Source organism: Barbatula barbatula (assembly GCF_947034865.1).
Source record: "Barbatula barbatula genome assembly, chromosome: 7".
Taxonomy (NCBI): Eukaryota; Metazoa; Chordata; class Actinopteri; order Cypriniformes; family Nemacheilidae; genus Barbatula; species Barbatula barbatula.
The window spans coordinates 5,314,136-5,338,845 of NC_136770.1; the positions used below are offsets into that span (position 1 = coordinate 5,314,136).

The 24,710-nt window shown below is 36.6% G+C and overlaps 1 protein-coding gene across 1 annotated transcript; it reads left to right on the forward strand.

The window, feature by feature from the left end:
• Positions 1–17,714: 17,714 nt before the first annotated feature.
• On the forward strand, positions 17,715–24,710 carry prkag1 (protein kinase, AMP-activated, gamma 1 non-catalytic subunit). The gene is made up of 13 exons (XM_079460491.1): positions 17,715–17,938; positions 18,816–18,867; positions 19,617–19,717; positions 19,928–20,009; positions 20,088–20,146; positions 20,240–20,285; positions 20,364–20,418; positions 20,500–20,626; positions 20,849–21,014; positions 21,253–21,290; positions 21,686–21,832; positions 22,003–22,102; positions 22,325–24,710. The coding sequence occupies exons 1-13, from the start codon at positions 17,930–17,932 to the stop codon at positions 22,333–22,335; spliced, it is 993 nt and encodes a 330-aa protein (XP_079316617.1). The 5' UTR covers positions 17,715–17,929; the 3' UTR covers positions 22,336–24,710.

Here is a 24,710-nt window from a genome sequence, read left to right on the forward strand (position 1 = left end):
AATTTCTTACGTTGTCTTTTTTTGCCCTTTTTTCTAATACAATATTGTTCAATCAACATACATTTACATCCAAAGCAAAATTACATACGATGTTAAGTTGAGTTTAGGGTTATTTGAGTTGAGTTTACTGCCATTGTGGAAATAAAATTGTTCTAAAACGCTCACAATTCACAAAAGACGTCATGATACAAGAATGAGAGGCCATACTATATTTTGCATGCTATATATATATATATACATACTGTATAGTCACTGTTTGGAATGACACACATTCCCTTCAGGGATATTTTCCATTTGTTTAATAATAATTTAGAAGAACCTCATTTAATGAAGTTCTCAGGTGTGTTTGAAGTATCAACTATCAGCAGTGGTTTTATTCTCACGTTAGCAAAGCCTCTTATTGCTTTTGTAAAGCAGCTTATACATAAAAGTGTTAAGGAACTTCTCGAAAACATTTCAGTAAAGATTGTTAATAAAACCATTGTGGAAAGCAACATTAAAAAAAAGGATTTCATGTACGGTTTACACAGAAATTCGTTCTACTTGTGTTTCATTAATGAGGTCTACAGCGTTTAATTCACAAATGGTTTTGGCTGCATTATTCGGGTTTTAAGCGTATGAGATTAAGTGGCTATGGAAAACAGACTTGGGTTTCGAATGAGCATGAAATTCCTTGTCAAAATGTTTCATTTTGCTGCAAAGCCCTTTTCCAAAATGTATCCTTTGTTCCCTGTCTGTCTCTCGCTCGTCACAGGGGTTTTACTTATCCCGGACGTTTTCTTGGATCTTCTGCTGTCCTAGATTCAACACTTTCTTTTAAACTGCGCATTCTTTAACGCACAAAAACTTTAGCTTTTCTCCTATAATATTAACATACAAGTTGTCTGTCTGTTAACATTACCCTGTTAACAAACAGATCTGAAATTCCAAATCCAACATTTCGTGTAAGGAGTGACGTCAAACAAGAGCTTCTGTGATTTTTAAGCTAGCTAGTGAACGTAAACTGATTTAATGGGTTTTTAGAACTGATGTGTTTAAATGTTTGCTGTCTGTTATGCCCATGTTTGTGTATTGGTCTCTCTCTCTTTCTCTGGGATCAGTGAAGCGTTGAGTGGCGTCATACCTGCTTTCTCCTGTCGACTCCAATACCGAGAGGGAGCGGTATCTGTGATCTCCCATCATGCATCAGGACAGCGGGGGTAAGATTGATGACGCTGTCCGGAAGCAACAGAAGACGGGGCCGCCCGCGAGCAGGCGCTTATGAGACCTGATAGACTCGTGTCTTAATAAACAGCACTGATGTGTCAGCCACGCCACGTTTCACCCAAAGCAGCCATGCACACGAGCGAGAACAGGAATTGAGAGAGAGAGAAATTTGTCCACAGAAGTCCTGAAAGGGCTACTTTGCCCATCTTCTTATGGCCGATGGAGCTACACACTGAGCTTGGATGTGGAGAACATTAGTCGATGGTTATCGATATAGTATTAATTGTACACATATGATAATATCGTAAATAATTTTAAAGCAATTTAGACTTTTGCATTAACAGCCACAATGGTTACAAACGGTCTCTCTAATCCTTAAAGTTGAATTTCAATTGTGATTTGTTGGCAAAAAAAAATTGAAAACACAAAATAAATGTTTTAATAGATACCACGATAATATTATCACAGCAAATTATTTTGATCATGATACCAGCAAAGGGAAATTCTGATACCGTATTTCAATCCATTGTTGTGTGAACTATGGACAAACCCAACTGTTTTTTAAAAAGTCAATATTTGACCCAAACATTGGTATAAATAACCCAGAACTTTTTTAGAGTGCAGTTTTTAGTTGCAGTAAAAACCATTATAAAAACAAATCTGTGAGCTCACTATAGTTTAAACATGTTATTTGTATCTAAACTTTGGTAAAACAAATAATAATCAATTGTCCCCTCCCCCAAAAAACACGATCACTTTACCTTTACTATTAAAACTGGGTTCAGTATTCCAATTCACTTTTTGGCACACTCGTATAGGTATATCAAATACCGTTACAGTATATTATAATAGATTTGCACGCTAGGATGTGTGAGATGTGTTTGCCAATTCAAAACTCATTGCCACAATGCAATACCACAATAGACAATTCTGAACGGTAGCCAGCGCGTTGCTATGCAGTGGCTGTGGTGGTATTTGTGGTTACTAGGTGCACATGCAATTTATCACCATTTACTGCCATAGGACAAATTTAAATGGTAGTCAAGAGTGCCCCAGAACAGATTTTTTCCAACATTGCTCAAAATATCGTCTTTTGTGTTCGGCAGAACCAAATAATTACTAAAAATGTTTCCAACTATGGCGGTCAATGGTGCTTCAGAACTGTTGGTGGCTAACATTATTCCAAAATATCTCTCTTTGTGTTCAATCGAACAAAGAAATATATACATGTCTGGAACAACTAGAAGGTGAGTAATTCATGACAGAATTAACATTTTTGGATGGAGTTACCCTTTAAGGGTACAGTGCAGTATTTTTCATGGTACACCAAATTTGATTCGAGGTCATTTCAGAAGCAACCTAAGTATCTGATATTTTAAGAAGTCTAGCAGTATATTGTACTTCAACTGCTCATTTCAAAGTGACAAAACACAAAAGAACCAATAAAAAACAGCCGATATCGACTGTTCTTTCATTCTGAACAGAGGCATTAGAAGACACGGAACATCAAAAAGCTCTGACACATTTATGGAGTCTTCTATTTACAATATTCCACATTTCCGCGGTAAAAAATGTTGTAACTGTCACAATTCTATCTCCTCGACTCACCCTCTACACTGTATAATGCCTTGTTAAAGTCAGTCGTGTGTGAAATGGTGTTTTGAAATAAATGAAACCGACCAGGAAGAGCTGGAGAAGCGGAATATTGCGATGTCAAGCTGACAGGCAGCCGCTGAAAATGTAACAAGAGGCATCATCTAAAGGAAAAAACGGGTTAAATAAAAACCCGCCGCATCTCCTGCGCTCATATTGACACGCCGGTGGCGGGGGGCATTTTTCATTGTCTCATCAAGACAAAGCATTATGGGAGATCAATCCGGCTGCGCCTCACATAGGCACTAGAGCAAAGTGCTAGCTGCACGTTTTCCATTCTCGCACTTTATTCGAGGGCCCGCACGGCTTTCTGCCCTCGTCTGGGGTACAGAAAAGCTGTCAGGCGGAGTTTGAAAAGGAGAAATTTAGAAAGCGTTTGTAGAGGAACAGACTATCTTTTATCTTTCTCCGTGAAACGGTATCGAACCCCGGCGCCGCATTTCTGACGTCTCTTCTGCTCCTGACCTCACGACCTCCGTATTGTTAATCAGTGAAATTTGTCGATGACGCCAATGAGGCTGTGATCAGCGTTTTAGCGGAGCTCTTTGAAGCAGAGCGTCGCTCTTGACAATGTTAAATATCACACCGCAGCTAAATGTGACAGTATTGTGAATCAATGCCACGAGAGACGGAATAATTGGACCTCTTCTGTTCGAAAAGCCCCTTGAATTGTTGAAATAAGTCTTTTTTTCCCCACAGCACAAAGCGCAGAGCAACCATTTTGTCTTTCCTGCGAAGCGGCTTTCAACACGCACACCCTCGCGAGAAACACTAGAGTCAGTGAATAGTGTTTTTGTAACACACAGGAACAGTTAAAGCGGTCCGGCTAAAGGTAATTACCAGAGAAAAATCATATATCATGCCTTTAACCTGGAGAGCTTGTATATCTTCAGGGGTCGTTAATTTTAAAAGAGCGCCATTAACCTGGGGTGAGATTGCTAATGATAGACAGAGAGGGCCGGCTTTATAAAACAAACCCATGCAGATGTGACCACAGGGGGAAAAGGACCGTGTGTGTTGGTGAGGGATAGAGAGAGAGAGAGAGAGAGACTAAACTGTGGGAAATTCATTGTAACGCATCAAGTGGCTTACTGCTTTAATAAAACCGCAGCAACATGATAAATGACACCAATGTTCAATAAATAGCTTCATTTATTAAAAATTATATTATTCAGAACAATTCAAACACAATTCATTCTCCCGGTAATGTAGTTCATTACAGTCTGTTTGCTGTTACCAAGCATTTTGAACATAAAATAATTTTACAAATCTCAGAATATCCAAAAGCTGACAACCGACAATTGGTCAGATGACAAACAGAAGACGTTTCACTTCACAGATGTCAAACCTGCTGTTAAAGTTAGAAGGAATACTACTGGAGTAGGCTACTGTTTTGTAGCACAATCTCACAGAAATTCGTAACTATTTTAAGAGGATAATTCGTACGATCATATTCATACATTTAAGTAGGATTTTGCTTTTTATTGTTTTGTACAATTGACATTTTATACAAATGAACTTTGTAAAATAGTTACAAATTCCTGTGAAATCGGGTTGCGCATTTTATATGGCATGTGCGGGAGCAGTAAGCATACATTTTAGTGTCAAAGAACTAAAACAGGAAGTTCTTCTGGACCAGCGTTGAACCAGAGTTGTTAACGTGATCCAAACAGGTTTATATCACTTACACGTGACAAGAGTAATAAAGTTTTCTGGTTCTTTACGTATTTTTATTTATCATGGCGACACATCCAACCCACGAGATATCTTACTGGAAGGAGTATACCATCCGAGTATTTCTCGCATACCGAGGTTTCAGACGTACTATTCATTACGCATGCATGTTCGCCTATACTAAATATAGTATGGACAACACAGTCTCATAGGAATTCGTGTCATTGTCACGAACTGTAATCTATTAATTCCCGTTGGACACGAATGAATACAGTTCATGACAATGTCACTGATTTCTGTGTCAGTCAGCAATGTCACAAATTCCCGTGACAGTCAGCATGACCTTTTGCTTATGCACAACTTCCATTTAAATATGCGATATCTTTCATTTGTATAAATATATATATCAACACGATCTGATTATCTTATTTTCTACAATCTCATTCGTATGTTTGGTTGTAATTTGACTTTGCCACTGTGACGTTAGGTTTAGGGGCGGGGTTAGTGTGAACCTTTATCGTTCCTTTGCCAGCTCGTGAAACTCACGTTTTTTGAAAAATTAGCTTTTGCGGCTTTGGTTTTAGGGTTTGGGGTGAGGTAAGGTGTTGGTTAGCCATCTCCTAAAATATGCACGACTTCTTTTGATATCAAGTTATAAATATATACTGTAAATGTACATACACACGTGCATTGAAAGTCGTGCTGAGTGACATGAAAAATGTGGGGAATTTCTTGTACATAAAAACAAATAAATAGATTCCAAATTTCTGTAGTTCAAACATGGCACACTAAAAGTGCATCTAACAATGACATTCGAATTAAGTATGTGTTCTTTGGCTCTACTCTGTTTCCAATTAAACAAAATTATAAATCATTAAAACAAGATGGTGTGAATCTCATGATGATAATGATGAAATTTCACTTTGACTCCTATAGGGTGTGAGAAAAATGTGTTGGAACCAACAACTTCACACCAATGGATCACTTGTGACGCCTTTTACTACTGTAAACATTTCATGTGTACAACATTTAATTTGCATTTTGGATGTCAATGCATCACAGGGTTTGAAGGACATTACAGAAAATAAGCTAAGCTCTGCGAATAGTATTTTAGTCATAATGCTAATAACCACAATAGGAAATAAATTTAAACTAATCTTCAAGGGCACTTATGGTGAAGGTCAATGGGGAAGGCATTCTGGAGGGTAAACATTTTTGTCTGCAAAATGATGTGTGTTGTTAAGTAATATATATATATAAGAAATAAATGTACGATGCTTGATTTCCATTTAACCCCATGACACTAACATTGGTTTCTTTTAGAAAGAATTATTATGACACAACAGTTTGTTTCTCAAATAAGTTTCAAAACTTGATACCTGCTGAAAGGTTTTTGCCACAAATACTGTTCTCCTTGTGAGTCCAGCACATTGTTTTGTTTCATTGGGAATATAAATATTTCTTTCTCTGTCCTATTTCAGCGAGCATGTGGTCTGATTTTTTGGGGTCTCTGGCCCTCATGCCCAGCGGTGTAAACCATATAGCCCCTCGGGGAGTTAGCCGAGGGGGCGATGCGGAGGCCCTGTTGATTTCTGTTTGACTTTTGTCTTCCTCAGGCCAGAGCAATGTGTCACATTCGAAAGGTTTATTTTCCTACATCAGAGTCAAGCACAATCATTTTTCACTCTCAGAACCTGAGAGAAAAACACAGCGCGCCTGTGACCGAATGACTCCGCAAGCAAAACACACGCTGCCATTGCTCAAAGCGAGCCTGTGTGTGATCTAAACCCGATCAACTTCTGTGAAATGTCGGTTACTTTTACCCACCATACTAATCTGGGATTTTAAAGAGCAAACTTGCTGAAAAGAATACTTCAACCTTGTAATAATATTATGTCACTTACTTTTATATGAGTTTTTTTGAAGAATGTTTGGGAAGAAAGAGTTTTGTAATGTTTTTTGCTACAAAAAAAAAAGATATTTAGAAGTATTTTGAGTCATGAAAAAATATTTTTAGCTAAATAATCAGATAAAACAGAGTAAAGATCTTGTTCACCGCTTAAGATATTCATGCTTGGATTAATGTTATAAGTAATGTTGTATTTATAAATCAGCTTCACTGACATTACTGATGGCAAACCTGGAAAGACTTTGGTGAAGATTTCAATCTTCTCACTCAAAATTAAAACATTTACATTTAGTTAATTGCATGGGCAACAAAAGTTGAAACTTTGACATTTTCCTTCGTATTTAATGAAAGTAAAGGAATGACACGAGAGAGTGAATGACTAGAGAGAGTAAATAATTAGAGGAAAAGAAAAATGACAAATCTCAGATTACCTCAACTCTTTTCCCAAGGACTGCAATGAGGTTAAACAGAATGCAATGGAGACTTTAGGCCGATATTTTTTTGAAAAGATCCCAGCAATCTCCACTAAGAAATTTAGAAAATGACCCAAACTGTGATCAGATTGACCAAGGTATCAAAGACAACCAAAAGTCTCATCTTGCTACGAATTCAAGCATTTCTTCAAAATTCTCCAAAGACCTAAAACAACTAAACTACTGCATATCCTTCATTTCAAAGCACTAAGCAATTCTGCACATATGAGAAAGATGAAGCTCTCCAGCAATGAAAAGCAATAAAAACCAAAGGAAACTACACAACAACAATTGGCTTATTTGTGCCTGTATTTCTCCATTTGAGAACAATTGATGTTAAACCAACTAAAACTCCATTAAACCTCCCTTCTTTTAAAGACAACCTTGATCTCAAGAAGCAAAAACATTCTTCCCTTTTTTTTCAAATGTTTTCAAATTAAGCTCTTCTATGCTTTAGTCATAGTGACAGCGTGGTCGAGCCATGGTTTCAGAGGTTCTATGAAGGCCGCGGCCCCTGACCACAAATAAACAGACCTGACGCACATCTCTCTGAGCACAGCGTATATACACACACAATGAAACATTAATCACTACAACAGCCAACACACACAGCGCGCAACATATTACACACTCAAACATTCGTTGTAAGATTTAAAAAACTTTCACTGTACTGAACGCCATTTATACTCCTGCTGTACATGTAACATATGCTTTGTAAAACATACAATCAGCAAGGGAAGATACAAATGAAATTAATGATGTGAAAGAAATATAAGTTTATAGCTTAAATTGACCTCTTTACAAAAATGATATATTTTTACATATGTGCTTGTTTATTTTGCTTGTCTATGCTTATTCAGGTACAGTACCCGAGGAACTAGCCAAGACAGACGCAGACAGACGTGCCTCTATTTGACATTTTTTGCACGTGTCTGTTTTCGCAGCAACACTGCCCCCTGCTGATACTCCGGTTAACTTTGGTCAGGGCTGACCAAATATCCGATTTTCACGACACGATTATCGTGGCGGAAATTATTCACGATTATACCATTCAAGATGTTAAATGGTAAACAAGCTGTGTCAACCAGATATTTTTGCAGTAGCCTATACTAGGCTGTGAATTATTAACACAGCTATTTATAACCAGGGTTTTAATATCACGGTTTTTGGCGATATGTATTATTTTGACTCTCCGAGTTCAGTTCATCTGAATATCAACCATTGAATCACAAAATGGACTTAAATAAAACTTTATTTTAAACTATTTTAAATACTTTGCTAAATATAAAATTTAAGCATGTCAGTAAATTATGCAGACGCGAATAAACACATTTATGAATAATAGAATGCTTTTAATATTCCTCGTGTCAAAGAAGTTATTTATTCAGAATTTTAAATGCTGCATTGGTAAATTCCCTCAGTAGATGCACAGCAAATCTATTAAACGGCTGAATATTTAGCTTCATTCAGCACATGCAGATGCTAACTGACAGATGTCAGACAGTCAGCTGACACGCATCTTTAAGAGAATAATTGCTTACATGAGTGGAAATCTAACAAACAATGAATACAAAGCACACTCAACACAAAACCGAAATTATGTGAAACCTCAAAGTAACAAAGCAGGTTTAATCCAGGAGCAAGGCTATTCCGTCGCCCGCATTCATTAAAAATGTTTCGTGAAATGTCAAAATACCTGTTGCACTTTATCGAAGCGTTACTTTGTATGATAGTAGACACGGTGTGTTTGACCTAGAAACTGTGAATTGATAATTAACCCTGCAAATGAAAGCGGGCTGGAATGCGTTAATGAGCCTCTCCTCTTCTGTGCTCACGGTAGAGGAGGTCTCTGAAAGCTTTCCGTGTAATTGATATTGAGAGAGATCATAAAGTCAGTCTAAATCAAATGAAAACAGCTAATTGGCAGAGTTATTACATTCATAGTCCATCATTGCCGAGTACATTCAATAAAATCTCTGTACACCTTCTCTTTCACAGGGTAATTGGATTCTTGATGAATAATGCCGTCTCCAGAAATGGACTTTTTTCAATCAGTGTCTTTTAATTGAAAGTAAATCTTTTTTCTCTATCAAAGAGGTTTTTATATACATCACCCGACCAGAAAATAGGACAGGCACAACATAAAGACTTGACACGTGTTAAGCACATTGCTATCACAGACTTATTAGAATTTATTGTAGCGGGTCTCTAGTGTATTCATCCAATGACTTGATGTAAAAGCAATTCACACCGAGCGGTTCGAAAAAGTGAAACATTGTCCAGTTGCGATACTTAGTAAAGTTTTGGAAACACTTTCTTGGTATAGTGATCTCCAAATCTCTTAAAGGGATGCTTCACCCAAAATCTCACAAATATATTCAGATTTGGAACAACTCGAAGGTGAGTAAATTATTTTCATTTTTGGGTGAAGCATCCCTTTAATGGCACACAATTGAGATTGTTTGGAGAATTTTAAACAAGTCTCATGGTTTCTCATTTATTTCTCACCAAGAGTTCTTGAAGAAAATCATATTGAGATCTTGAATCCCTACAAAGACCAAATTATCCATAGGGATGTTTTAGTATTGTCTCAAAGTCGTTTTAAGTTTTGAAGAATTGTATTAGAAACATAAGCGAGATTGCGATGACATGTACTCACGTGCATATTCATATGCATTTTGTCCAATATAATGCTTTTTACAATGAAAATGTACCTCCCCAATATCATGTGACTCTAAATTGCCGGAGGGATTCTGTCAACACAAGAAAAAAACTGAACTTGTCAAGCCATTCATGAGCTCTATAAGTCCCTTGAACAATGAACGAGGAGCAAATCGTACCTATTAATATGTCACAATACTGACAGATATCCTATTATAACATCTGCTCTCAAAAAACGTACGAAACCTCTGCACTTAGCCAATGTGTCCTTGGCATTGGTCTGAGGAAAATGAATCACATCTGAGACCTTCCTGAAAGCTCTTTTCCATAAGATGAAGGCTTGTTGACAAGGCCAGGTGTCATTCAACAACACCGGGTGATAAAGAGTGACAGGCTGCGACAGAAATCACATGGCTAAATGCTCTCATCAAACATCACATCCCTCAAGGTTTCATGATAAATTTCTTGATCGTTCACGTCAAAGTCGGGGCTTTTCATATCCAAGTGTGTATTCACAGAAAAGTGGCTGTGACTGGATATAAATGCCAATGAATGTCTTTAAATAACTGATTGCTTGTGATTAACAAACACTAGTATGAGACTTTTGAACTCAGTTGAGGGAAAGTTCACCCAAAAATAAAATTCACCCTCTTGTCATTCAATCCATATGACTCTTTCTAATGTGGAACACTTTGTTTCGCTGCAAAATTAGACACTCTTTACATACACGTTTATTTTACTCTTTACATAAAAAAAGATTGAACTTGACAACCCGTGTATAAGGTTTGCTCCATACATCACGTTTTCTCTCTAATTTAGTCAATACAACTAAAACACGTTTTGCAAAACGACACAGGAATAAAAACAAAAAGACAAGTTTCGACTGCACAATAACAGTAGGAACGGCGCAGCTGTAATCCGTTGCCCGCGCTCCGGCGGAATCAGTTTAATAATGGCTCCTCGCTCGAGCCCCTCTGCTGGATTATGTCAACCTGAGGGCCAAAGCTCCCGAGCGGAGCGACGGAGAACACTGACAGCATTCAAACGGCAGCGGATAATCACTGCAGGAGGGGAAAACCTCCTGCACGATGCAGCCAAGTGCAGTCCATTGAAACAGGCCCCACAACATTGCATCTGATACGACATGACTTCTGCTATTCTTAACCGCATCCTCCTGTGGCACATCTCCACAAGCTGCGTGTATGTGTGTAGAGGGTATCTGACCGCTGGCGGTGACGCGTTGAAGGCACGTCTGACATCAGATTCTTGCTCTCCGATCCGCTTCGGGCTGTGTGAAAGCAAACCTGAGCATCTACGGACGGCACTTTCCCTCACTCACAGCTGCTTCAAGTGCCGTTTCAGCCATAAACAACAACTTCACACAGCCAACAGCTAATGCTCTGCTAGTTACACTGACTTTCCTGGGTGATTATGGATAAATGTAGCATGTAGGTGAGTTGGTTGGAGTGAATGAAAGGGTGACAGACAGCTGGAGGTTCCGGTGGACCACAGGACCTCTGTGTCCTGTAATGTGACAAAACCCTCAGGCATTATGCTATTAATGTGAGAGAACCATTTTGAAAAAACAAAAAAGTGAGACACAACACAAAGAACACACGCGTGTATCTAAATAATGACATACCATAGACTAGTAGTAACTATATAACTAAGGTTAATAACAATGACTACAGATCTAAAAATGTCAAATATTTTATGATCAGAAATGCAAAGAAACAACTGAACATATTATAACATAATAATAGAAAATTTTATACCATTATACTAGAAAAAAGTAATATTCAATTACTAAATATTTAAAAAATGAGTATAGAATTTACAGGCATATTATAGGCCTACAATATAATACAATAAAAACTTTTCTTTGTCAAATCCTTATCAATAAAAATTGTGTCAACTGCTTTGAGATTAAATGCTGTATGTCTATGACCTCTGAAACGGAACATCCTTCCAAAATTCAGCTCTTTTTTAGAACAACACAGATCTTTCACCGTCTGGATCCGTCTGCCAGGAACCCTAATGAGGTTTTTATCAGACAACTCGACTTACTGTATCTGGTTAACAGCTGCCTGACATATGTGACGTCCATAAATTGCTATTCTCAAAGGATTGGAAATGTTTTACACTAACAATCTCTTTGCGCTTCAATGTGTGAAATATTTGCGAGACTTATGTGTATATTAGTGTGTGCACGTCTTATTTTTCTATGTCTGTAATACAAATGTGTTGCTTTATTGTTATGTTATTAAAAACAAGTAATATAAAGGGACGTCAATGAATGTTTAAACCCCAATAGTAATAAAGTAAGAACAGGGATGGAAATTAATATTGAGGATAAATGTAGGCCTAACATAAATGAAGGCAATATTGAAATGTCTTTGATGAAGTGTCATTTACACAAAATGTAAATGTAAAAAAACACATAATATCACATAAAAGTGTATTGTTGCATTATGTGACATCGGAGGTGTTGTTTAATCTATTTTTGGTCAAGTGTACAAGGATTATTTAAGTTTTGTAAGGTGATCAGTATGAACTCACTCACTCATACCAAAGCCAAGATGTGTGTGTCTTGTGTGTTAGAAGTCTTGTAACCGAAGGCTCTGTTCACAGTAATAAACTCCTCCACATGTGGGAATTCTGACACTGGTTCACACTCACCATTTTTCAGGACCATTTGTTTAATTAAAAGAGCACTTTTTAGAGAAATTAATTTTCAGCTGCTGCCTCTGGCATAGACTCGCACATGAGCTGTGCTATGATGACATTCAGCTGATGTCTGTGTGTGTGTGTGTGCGCGCGTGCATGTGTGTGTGTGCAACACAGAGGGGAGAAGGCATAATTGTGATGTCCATGAGATGTTGTATGTGTCAACTTTTTGCTTAATCAGTTTTTAGATTCTATGTTTTTAAACATTATAAAACTATTACTTTTTTAAAATGTACCATATAGTATTATTAAAGGTAGCCTGGGGTATCATGCAATGTTATGTGGTCATACCATGTATTGTTTGTCCCATGGTCACGCTAAGGTATTCTTTAAGTGCCCTGCAATACCATGTAAATACTATGTTATATAAACTCACTGTGAGCCAGGACAGTTTTCAGCATTTAGTCACCCAATCCCCATCCCAAAGAGTTTCATAGAGGATAGAAAAACATTCTCATCCTTTTAATTGATTTTACAGACACTTCACATATACAAATGATCCTCCACTGACCTGTCCTACTTATCCTGTGGTAGAAAACTTTCAATTCAAATTACCAGTGTAAATTAATTCCTTGATATGTAAAGATGTGTTCTGCATACTAATACGAAACCATTTTCTTCAAAATAGAAAGTTCACGACAGAGTCTACATAGAGTGCTTGTACAGGTTTCTATACAAAGTCACCACAATGATGGGCTTAACCGCCTACGTTGTGGAATATAAACCTTATTTAATTATTCTTTATTTCATCTACATAACGCAAATGTATCATTTTTGTTTTCTCATAATGGTTATCGTAAATATATGATAAATACATCTGCTCTTAACCACCTGACTGATTGATTTGACAATATCTTTATGAAATATTTAATATGACAGTACACGTTAGTATCCCGTGGAAATATTTCACTGCCTTTCCAACTCATACCCTTTACAAACACATTCAATTTCACACGTGAACACATCGCACGCTAATCACATGTGTTTACACATTCAATTCAGGCTGCGTTCAGCCAGCCCCTACAAAACGTTGCGAAACGTTTTTTAAACGGAAACGGTGGTGCGGATGAACGCCCTGTTGTGTTGACGCAGCCGAGAACGCCATTCTTTGTGTTCTTTTTTAATAGTTTTCGGTCCCTGATGAAATCGGTATAAATACATGTTTAATACCGCAAAATAAAGGTCTGCTAATATAATCAAGTATGAGACTTTTGAACTCAGTTGAGGGAAAGTTCGCCCAAAAATAAAATTCATCCTCTTGTCATTCAATCCATATGACTCTTTCTAATGTGGAACACTTTGTTTCTCTGCAAAATTAAACACTCTTTACATACACATTTATTTTACTCCTTACATAAAAAAGATTGAACTTGATCCACTAAACCACTAAACAAGAGAAAATGTATCTCAAACCCTGTTGCACACCGTTTCTAGGAAACCATAGCAAAACGCTGTGCACAGGTTTTCGCTTGAACCTGCACGCATGTGCGCACAATCCAACATAAGCAAAAACCATAATATACAGCACTAATGTTCAAAAAAGTTAAACATATTGATGGTCACATAGTTCCCATTAAATGACCATTTATTAAAATGCTCTTTAGAAAATGTAAATACGCGAGATGAATCTGAGCTTGGACTGCCCTCTAGAGCCAGAAGTCAGAATCTACAGCAAAAAGCCCCTCGAGTAGACCCACAAATCTAAATTCTGACATTATTTACTCAATCTAGGTTGTTTCAAAGCTGCATGCTGTTATTTTAGCCTTGAAACACAAACAGATTAACTGCTAGAGGAGGACTAGAATGACGGAATTTATTCCCTCAATTTTCCAACATTCCTACACTCAACTTCCGTTTTTACAAAGCACATAAATGTGAAATTCTATTCTTCACCAGTGAAACTTCATACACGGGATACACAGCTTAGATCGAAGGTCTTCATTTATGCTGTTTTTTAGCCACAGCCTACTTGTATTGTTTTCAGTCCTTGAAAAATTCAATAAGTAGAATTGTCGACAATGCACCTTATTGGAAATAAAGGATGATCACATTTCAAATAATTTTTTTTTGATTATAACCTTCTTCTTTTTCCATTGCAAATACCTTCATCTGATTTGAAAGTCTTGATGTTCTGGGACTGGGTGTTTGCAGGACACTCTTCCTCAGGAATAGAGATTTTAAGCTGATCCTACCACAGTTGTAACACCAGACATATTATACCTGTTAGAGAGTTTCCGTTTATATCGATGACTACATCTGCATTAAAAAACTCATAATAATATCTAAAATGACTACACAAAGATAAAATATTTGTGGTTACAAATTTGTCTCAATGGAATTGTTTTAAAGGTTTTATTAACGTTTTTAAACATTATTTTGTAAAGTGACCTTGAACTTGGTTAGGGAACCATATATCAATGAAACTTAATGATAATCTGAATACTAATATTAACAACAAGGATTATTTATATACATTTTTTCAAATGGTTTGAATGGTAGTGTTTGACTAATCTTTATACTAAAACTAGTGCTAACTGCTTACTCAGTTACACATTTTTTCAATTACATGTTTTTTACAAAGAGATACTGGCTTTGTGTGTTCAATCTAATCTCACTGCTTTGCTTTGTGTATGACTGAGCGTCTTATCAAATATTTTCGGTGTGGTTTAAAGGTGCTGTTGCTCCATAGTATTGATGTGTTTGTTTGAATGTTCAGATGAGTCAACTTCTCAACCATTAGCGTGAGTTTGGGGCGGAACTATCTGTTTGAAGGTAAAGGAGTGTTTGAGAATAATCTGTGTCGTGTTTCTCAAAATAACGACTGTTGCACTGGACGTTGTACCCTGCACTTTGGTGACATATTGAAAAATGTCGATGATCAACTACTAGCAAAGCATGGCATTAAGTCTCACTGTGCATGCCCTTTGATGCCATTTTATCACCTGCATCTACCAAACGCACGAACCTTTAAACTCAGAAAACATCACGTTCAACAAGACAACAAGCTGCTTGAATCCCAGACAAAGGGTCTCTACATTCATTGAAACAAATATTGCAACTCTGCGTCAATCATAATCGCTCTTGCCTAATTGTATAATTGAAATGGATAGTCCACTCATTTAACTCTCCTGTTAAGACTTGTATGGATTTCTTTCATCTGCAGGACATAATAGAAATATCAGTCCCCATTCATTTTGACATTTCTCAAAATATCTTCTTTTGTATTCCACAGAAGAATGAGTCACTTACATGTTTTCAATGACATGAGGGTGACCATAAGATGGCAGAATTTATACTTTTGGGTGAACTATGTATAAGTATAATACGCCCTCTGCTGGACAATGTAATAGCTTTCGCACTCCAGATAGAAGGTAAAGTCATTGGGTAGAAAGTTCACAATAATTGTTTTGTTGATAATGCTCCGAATCCTGGGTTTAAATGATTCTCCATCATCAGAAGAATCCAAAGTATGCTGTGACCTGGATTTCACTTTACAGGCTGAAAAACACATGGGAGGTTACAGTTAGCGTACAGAGCTGATCCGAAGCACTCACGCTCGGAGAAGTGCCCATAGCACCGAAACAAACTGTCCTCGGACTCGGCTTGCACGATCCTTTACAGCGGCCAGATATGTCAAAACACTGCATATGTAGCAGCTGAACACCTCCCAGGCCTTTTTTTTCTAAAGACTGAATAAAATGAGTTATCTAATAAGCCAGAATCTGCAAAACAAGCAGCAATTTCAGCACATGACCATCTTAAACCAGCTAAGGACCAGCACATGACCAGCACAAACCATCTACTTTGCTTCAAAACATATCTAACCAGAATACAGGCCTATGTTTTTTTTTAACAGGGTTATCTGTTGCGTTTACCTGTGTGCAGGTGACAGAGAGACAAGATGGCAGAACCCTCTCTCATGTGACAGAGTTTGATCGTGTCAATTAAGATAGTGGATCAAAAGTCTGAAACTCTTCTTCCAAAAACATGGACACCTTCACACAGAACAAAAAGCTCCTCTCCTGCTTTTTTAGATGTTACACACATATGCATTTACACAGTTTTGCTATTTGTTGAATTTAAAACTGTACAGTCTCGCACCAGCAGTGCCCTTGAGAAAAGATTGAAATCTCTGAATTCTCTCATCATGGAGACATCGCTTTACCAGACGCCGGTCTGCAACAGTCCTTTTCAACTCCTCTGAGTGTAAAATGAATATGAATATGTAGCATTGGCATGATATAAAGGCACCTCATAAAAGAGCTTTTAAATAAGACATTCATTGAATGCATTTCGGTCGTAGACGGAAAGGTAATTTAAGGTTATTATTATATTATATAACAAGTGAGGTGCCCACACAGTCCTTAAAAGGGGTTTGATGCCAAGAATCCAAGCTTAACTATGGAGATAAATAAAGAAGCAGGTTGAGATGATTGACAGCACTAACCTTCAAAACTTTATTTTAGAAAAAAGTCTCACATCCTTTCAATTGAATTAAACAACCCGTGGAATCAGACGCCACATAACCAAGGATCTCTTTACAGAGAATTGAGCTCAGTTTGTAATAAATAATAAAATGGTTGAATCTTTAGTTCATCAATGGTACTTGTTAAAGTGATGATGATGATGATTTAAGTTGTACTTAATCTTACTGGCAATATTTAGTCATTTCGCATAGTCATTACAATTTATAACTTATAATAATACTATTATATACAGTATAATATAGTAAGTATCATTACAGAAATATCCAGTAAATGAAACTCCAATGGAATGCATACTCACAATTAATTGATGTGCTTTTGCATCATTAAACGGTTACATTCAAGACACACATTAAACTCTATTTGTAAACATCACTTCTTTTGTTGCTTTGGCGACATTAACATTAACTAGATTGTAGTAAATTTACCTTTAAGTCACACTGCCACATTCATAAATTCACATATGAAATCCAGTCATAGCTAGGCTGGACTTTTCCCGCCAGGTGTTGAATTTATAATGCATAACGTCACTACCGGTTATATTAGAAATGACCTTATTGGATAAAATTCGTTGTTTTTAGATTATTTTACATTTTGTCTGTTTTTTGCTATTGTATATAGTCAATGCGTGTATTTATTGTAATGCTAATTGTGTATTATTAAAAAAGAAACGCTTATTATATAACCACTAAGTATTTTTATTAAAATATAAACAATGTTTATTTTCAGAGTATCTTGTTATTTTATTTTATTTTATTATTATTTATTTTATTTTATTAACAACAAAGAAAGTTCTTTACAAACATTCGTGTATACAATGAAATAAAACATATATATAACAAAAAATTGCACATTAGGGGGCTATTGTCAATTTACATGAAAATATTAAAGCATTTACACATTTTCAAGTTATGTTGTTATTTCGAAGAACGCGCGTACGTGTGTGTGACGTCATGTCCGGCCCAGGCCTGCGCAGCGGTGCGCTTCTTCCTCATCCTTGAAGAAGTCTGCCAGCGAGCAGGGCAACGAAGACGCGCTACAGCCACATTTCTGTCTATAGAAAGCGGGTTAAACGTTCATGTTTACGCTCTTAGATCGAGTTCAATTAGGTTTTTTTTGTACTGAGGGACTGTGAATGGACCATGGATTGTGTAAGTATTTACAGTTTGAAGAGTCCAGCAGACGGAGCTAGTCTCGTTAAACTCTTGTACTGGTCACTTTTACGGAATGAAGCCACGGCACAAAGGTTTGATTCTCGATAAGATTCGTTGCGTTTTACGCCGCAGCATTGTAAAACATTTCCGCTGAGGTCATGTAGGGTGCGAGTGTGATGTTGCGTATTATTTGCAATACTCTGCTTTCATTTTTTGGATGAGTTTACTACTCTTAAGGTTACTGTGTTGGTCATGCTGCTGTTACTTTAGGTGTTGTTTACTGTCTTCACTGTATTTGTTGACTGCTGTTGCAATATTATTTATCCCTCTATTTATTCGTCATCCGATTGCTTCCTTACTCCAGTGATGCGGTCGTTTTTAACTTGCTTTTCTGCACTTTAGTAGACGATATAACGCTGTGTTCACTGTTGCTGTAGTGCCATGTTTGTTCACTGCTGTTACTTACTATGTTATTGTAGTTCACCACTGTTACTTTACCACTTTTGTGCTGAAATACTGTTTGAGTTACTGTACTTTACTGAGGCACTGGGAGTAGATTTAACATGTGATTCAAGATCTAATTGTTTATTCAAGGGTTGGCCATTCAACATCAGGTTAACCTTTAAGGTCACATGCTTAGTGTGAGTACACAAGGGTGTTTTTCTACATCAGTGTCCGTTTTTGGTATCTAAGTTTGAAGCACTGAAGTGAAACAAGTTAATAGATAAGAAAGAACCCTGCAAAACATGTCTAAGGTACAAGCAGAAGAGTTCTGCTATTAACTTATCTGTTTGAAATAAATTTATAAGGGATGTTTAGAATGAGACTGAGTTTTATATGTTAGATTTTTGAGATTTGATCATCTGTTTTCCAGATTCCTGCTGCTTTGGATGAGTTGGATGGTAAAAAGGAGGCACTCATAGAGGGTAGGAATGCAAATAAAAACTTGCAAAGATATTGGAAACTGGAATTTGAGGACGCCAAGTTGTGTTCATGTCACCGGCGACTTGGCAGGAGTCGGGTGATTCTCACGAAATCTTGGTTTCAAGATGTCAAACATGATTTTCTCAAAAACACTTTCATCCAGAAATGTCCTTTTTAGAAAAAAAGTATGACGTGTTTATAAGCATTACTTTCACAAATTTGAATTTCTTTTTTTTCAAAAAGGCATTAAAAATTTAAAACTGTCAACCCCATAGCACGTTTTGGTGAAAAAAGCGACGCCACAATGCTACAAGTTTTCTTATCATGCATAGTAACACAATCATGCACGATCAGAATATTAGTGATGTACACTTCTTTATTTCACTATTTCTTCATTTTTGTTATACATGTATATTCTGTCAATTACTTCTTCTTTTGTTTGAGTTTAATTTTACTCAGTTTATATTACAACATATACGGTAATGAGAATTTCAGGAGAAAAAGCAATGAAGTGAATGCATGGTCCAAACACAATAATGTTTATGATAATTTTATTTTTATGGCCAAATAAAAATTCAGTGCTTTCATGAGGATAACCCGGTTGGACTTCAGTGTCATAAATGAAATCAGACACTACAACAGAAATATGATAACAAATATAGTTTATTTTTATTACTAGTTCATGATCTGATGTTTTTCGGTAAAACTCTTGATTTGAAAAGTAACCCGTCTCTTACTGTCTTACAAACAGATCCCGAGTACAATGTGTATGCACGCTTCATGAAGTCGCACCGCTGTTATGACCTGGTGCCCACCAGCTCGAAGTTGGTTGTGTTTGACACTTCACTCCAGGTGGGCAACACTCTGAATGACTCAGGATTCTGATATTATTCACAACGCACGTGTGACCTTAAGCCTTAACTTCTCAAATGTCTTGTTTTCATATTAAGTCTGAATAATACCCAACCCACTGACTAGTGAAATTGTCTTTTCCTCTGTGCTTTGTCTCTGCATTTGAACTGTGCGTTCCTGATGCTTGTTTTGTGGCTGTGTGGTTACCAGGTGAAGAAAGCTTTCTTTGCTTTAGTGTCTAATGGAGTGAGAGCAGCTCCTCTTTGGGATAGCAAGAAGCAATGCTTTGTCGGTAAGCAAGTTTTATTGACGTTTCCAAAGCATCTGTAGTGTGTTTGTGCTATTATTGTACTATCGTTTTTTATTATAGGAATGCTGACCATCACAGACTTCATCAATATACTTCACCGCTATTACAAATCACCTCTGGTAAAAATCTGACCTCACTCTCAAATGTCAAAGCAACCGGTTCCCAAGTTCAACTCATAATGAGGATGTTAATGTGTTGTGTTTCTGTTTTAGGTCCAGATATATGAGTTAGAAGAACACAAGATCGAGACATGGAGAGGTAGAAATAAGTGCGTGTTTATTATGTCGTATTTAAGGGTTGGATAAACTGATATGGGCCTGTTTTTTATTTTCATAGAGGTTTATCTGCAAGATTCCTTCAAGCCTCTTGTGAGCATATCACCCAATGCCAGGTGAGGTTCTGAGGTTTCTTCCTCAATATTCTGAGGTCAGGAAATATTAGCCATTAATGGATGATTTCTCTGTTTTTTTAGTCTGTACGATGCAGTTTCATCTCTACTGACGAATAAGATCCACAGATTACCTGTGATTGATCCTCTGACAGGAAACACGCTTTACATCTTAACACACAAGAGGATCCTAAAATTCCTGAAGCTCTTCGTAAGTTTCCTAAAGACATTCAATGTAATACTTAACCCAAATATGAAACAAATATGATACCTCATTTCCTTTGTCCTCTTTGTATAAACATTTGGTGAATGTCTTGTTTGGTGGATTACGTAAAACAACAGAATAATATGACTTGCCTAATAAAGCATCCAAAAGAGAATGTAGTTGTTTTGTGTAAAGCGTGTGTAATGTGATGTTTTTTATCTCTGCCAGATATCTGAGATCCCCAAACCTGCCTTTCTCTCTCAAACATTGGAGGAGTTGAACATTGGGACTTTTCACAACATCGCAGTGGTGAATTCCAACACACCGTTGTACGCTGCGCTGGGAATTTTTGTGGATCAGCGGGTGTCTGCTCTCCCTGTTGTAGATGAGAACGGTGAGTGGAAAACATGAGGGATCAGTTCGATTTTCAGAAGACACATGATACATGTACTTCTGTACTAACAATAGAATAAACAGTACTTTATACAGAACCCTGAATACTTAAAAACTGTTCTTGCAGCAATACTTTATATTATTACATATACTGTTATTACATAATTTATGTAAAAATACATCTTTATAAAACACTTGATTTGTGATTTCACTGTTTTTATTGTGATTTGGGCCAACAGGCCGAGTGGTTGACATTTATTCCAAGTTTGACGTTATAGTAAGTTTCGTTTATTTACTTCTAACCAGAATGGTTGACATTGAGCCATGATAGTGACCTATTGAACGAGTGTGTGTTGTTTGTTGTGCGTTAATGTTGTTTGTGTGTGTGTGGTGTGCTGGTTTAATTGAGCTCGATCACATTTGCTGGTGCTGATGAGCTGTGTGTGTGTGCCATCTGTTGCCTCTGGTAATGTTGTATTGATTATCAAGTCTACATGAAGTCAACTTCTGTGTTAGCTAGTGGGATTAATCCTGTTCTAACAGTTGTTACAGATTTATATATAATGTTTAGATGAACTACTTGCTTAAAAAGGCTGAATGCTTTTTCATAGAAAGATCTGTGTGTGTGTCTGTATATGGCCATGTATCACAATCGTTGGGTTTACCACACAGAATCTGGCCGCTGAGAAGACGTATAATAATCTGGACATCACTGTGACTAAAGCTCTACAGCATCGCTCGCAGTATTTTGAGGGCGTGCTCACCTGCCGAGCCAGTGAGACTTTAGAAGCCATTATCAATCGACTAGTAGAGGCTGAGGTGAGGAACACGCACTCTCTGAATGCCTGCAGTCAAATACATGTCTGCAAACAAAATTTGTTCTGTCTGAAAAGTAGCCTGACAAAGAAACTACCTGTTGAGATAAGTTAATGTGCACTATAGTGTGCCCTGTATGGTTAAAATGAGAATTGTTTGTTTCCTAATCTTAGGTTCACAGGTTGGTTATAGTGGATGAACAGGAAGTTGTGAAAGGCATCGTTTCTCTCTCAGATATCTTGCAGGCTTTGGTGCTCACCAATGGGGATGATGGTAAGACTGTTATAAATTTGTGAAGTTTGATAACTTTTGTTTATACCTCTTGCATTTAAAATATAGAATTAATTTATTATTAATGCTAATATTTCAGATGTATTTAAAGGGCTTCAAGTATATGTACGCCTATGAAAATGTTGTATATTTAAATAGAATTTGAGTAAATTACCCTAGAAATGCAAATGTATGAATGCCCTTTATGCTTTGTTTTATTTGCAGGCACGGCTTGAATTGAAGTGCAGATCAGTAAAGCAGGGCGTCTCTTTCCTTCTCTGTATCAGGAAAGTTTAAAGAGAATTTATAATTTAAACTTACCCCTATAACAGAAGTATATAAAGCACAACTGTAGTTATGCTGCCAACAAAGACTCATTTGTGACCCTGGACAACAAAACCGGTCTTATCTGTAAATCTTTTAAAATTGAGATTTATACATCATCTGAATAATTAAGAATAAACCATATTGATATATGGTTTGTCAGGATAGGACAATATTTGACCGAGATACAACTATTTAAAACTCTGGAATCTGAAGGTGCAAAAATATCAAAATACTGAGAAAATTGCCTTTAAACTTGTCCAAATGAAGTCCTTAGCATAACATATTACTCTACTAACAAGTTTTGATATATTTATGGTAGGAAATAAAAAAAATCTTCATGGAACATGATCTTAACTTAATATCCCAAAGATTTTTGTTATAAAAGAAAAATGATTTTGCCCCATACAATGTTCTGTTGGCTTCTTCCACAAATATTCCTGTGCTACTCAAGACTGGTTTTGTGACCCAGTGTCACATTTGGAAACAAACACTCTTTACCATGAAGAAACTCTGTCTCATGACATAGGAAATTCTACAGTTCTTGTTTGATTTAAAAAAAACATCACAAAAACCAGACGTTTTACCTATAACTCAGTATTTTATATAATAGAAAATGTATGTAAAGTAAGATCAGGTAAGAACTGCCCTCAAAACAAACACAAGCAAAGAGCAGCTGTTTAAAGCACAAAATAAAGTTTGTGTGCCGAAAGAAATCTGGCATGTAAGGTTTGAAGTGTCATAGAAGAATTTGGATGTATAAATTGATATTGAGAAACGTGAACATTCCAGTGTTCAGCTAATGTTTGCATCTCAGTGGACATTTGAGAAGCATTTACTAAAGTTACCAATGTGTTGACTGATATTTGTAAGCGGCAAGTCCTCTGCAGCACACCATTAAATGACTGAAAATGACTGTTTCTAAAGTACCACACAAACATTCCCTCCTTCAGTATTCACCAGAAAGAATCATTCTTAGTTCAACACTGAAGGCCATTTCACATTGAGTCCGACATATGCGTCTGAAATTTCCGCAAGTTAAAAATAAATATGACCTCACGTTGTGTCAATCATAATCATAGGTTTTGTCCGTCATAAAAATATTCGGACTGGGTTCGATTTTCTACGTTTTTCGAGGCATTTTGACAATTCGGAGACACTGTACGAATAATTCAAACTGTATGTGCAAAGACCTAAAGAGCCAGTTAAAACATCATAACAATGTGAAGCGTGGATAGCAGAAATAACAAGAGCACTTTGATAACAACATTTTGAGATTGGGAATAGTATCATTGTTGTTTTGTAATAGAACCACAACACCATATTATCATTTGTTTTGTGTGTGTGTGTGTGTTATCATACAGAAATGTAGTTCTTTATCTTTCATTTTCGTTTCTTGTTTGGGGCCGGTTGGACATCCGTTAGCAGCTCTTGTGTTTCAGGCCTGATGGTGTGTCTATATTAAATAATGCTACTGATTTCAATTCACTTGGCTTGCTTCATGATTCACAGCCGATAAACATTACATTAATAAATGTGTGGTGACATTTGAAATGGATGTATAAAGGATTTTTATGTAAATAAAGTATCAACAAAGTGACATATTGCGTGATTGTTCATGGGAACCTAGCTGACTTCCTCCCAGCTGTATGAGGAAAACGATATTGATCGTTTAACATCCTTCTAAGAAATATTGTTCACATTGTTTGACAAAATGTACAGTGGGGTCCAAACGTTAGAGACCACTAGTGAACATGTTTCTATTTTGCATTCCTTTCTGATATAATGTTGTTTTCAATAAATTGATACATTAAGTTTATACATTTTGTATGTTTTGTGACTTATATCTTCACTTGGTGCTTTAATTGAAGCAACAAAATCTGACATTTTGTACAAGGCAAATAGGTAAAAATCTATTAAATAACCATCATCACATTTTTGACATTTACTTTCAGGTTTAGATGGAAAATATCAGTTGTGATTTAATTTGGTTTTCAGCTGGATTATTGAAGTTGTTACATCCCGTTAAATGACCAACATGAGGACCATAGAAAGCTCTCCATGGCCGTGTTATTCTTGGGAGTTGGATCTGATTTTCTCATCACCTTTGTATTGTAGTTCGACTTCCTACCGAAGAATTATTTCTTCTATCACATTCCTATTGCTCTGTAATTATTTTTATGAATTCATAATATAGAATGTAAATACACCTAAACTGTTTTCTATCATGTCAAAGATGTTTTATTCATAGCACAAGCAAAATAAAATGTATCCTGTTTGTCACTTG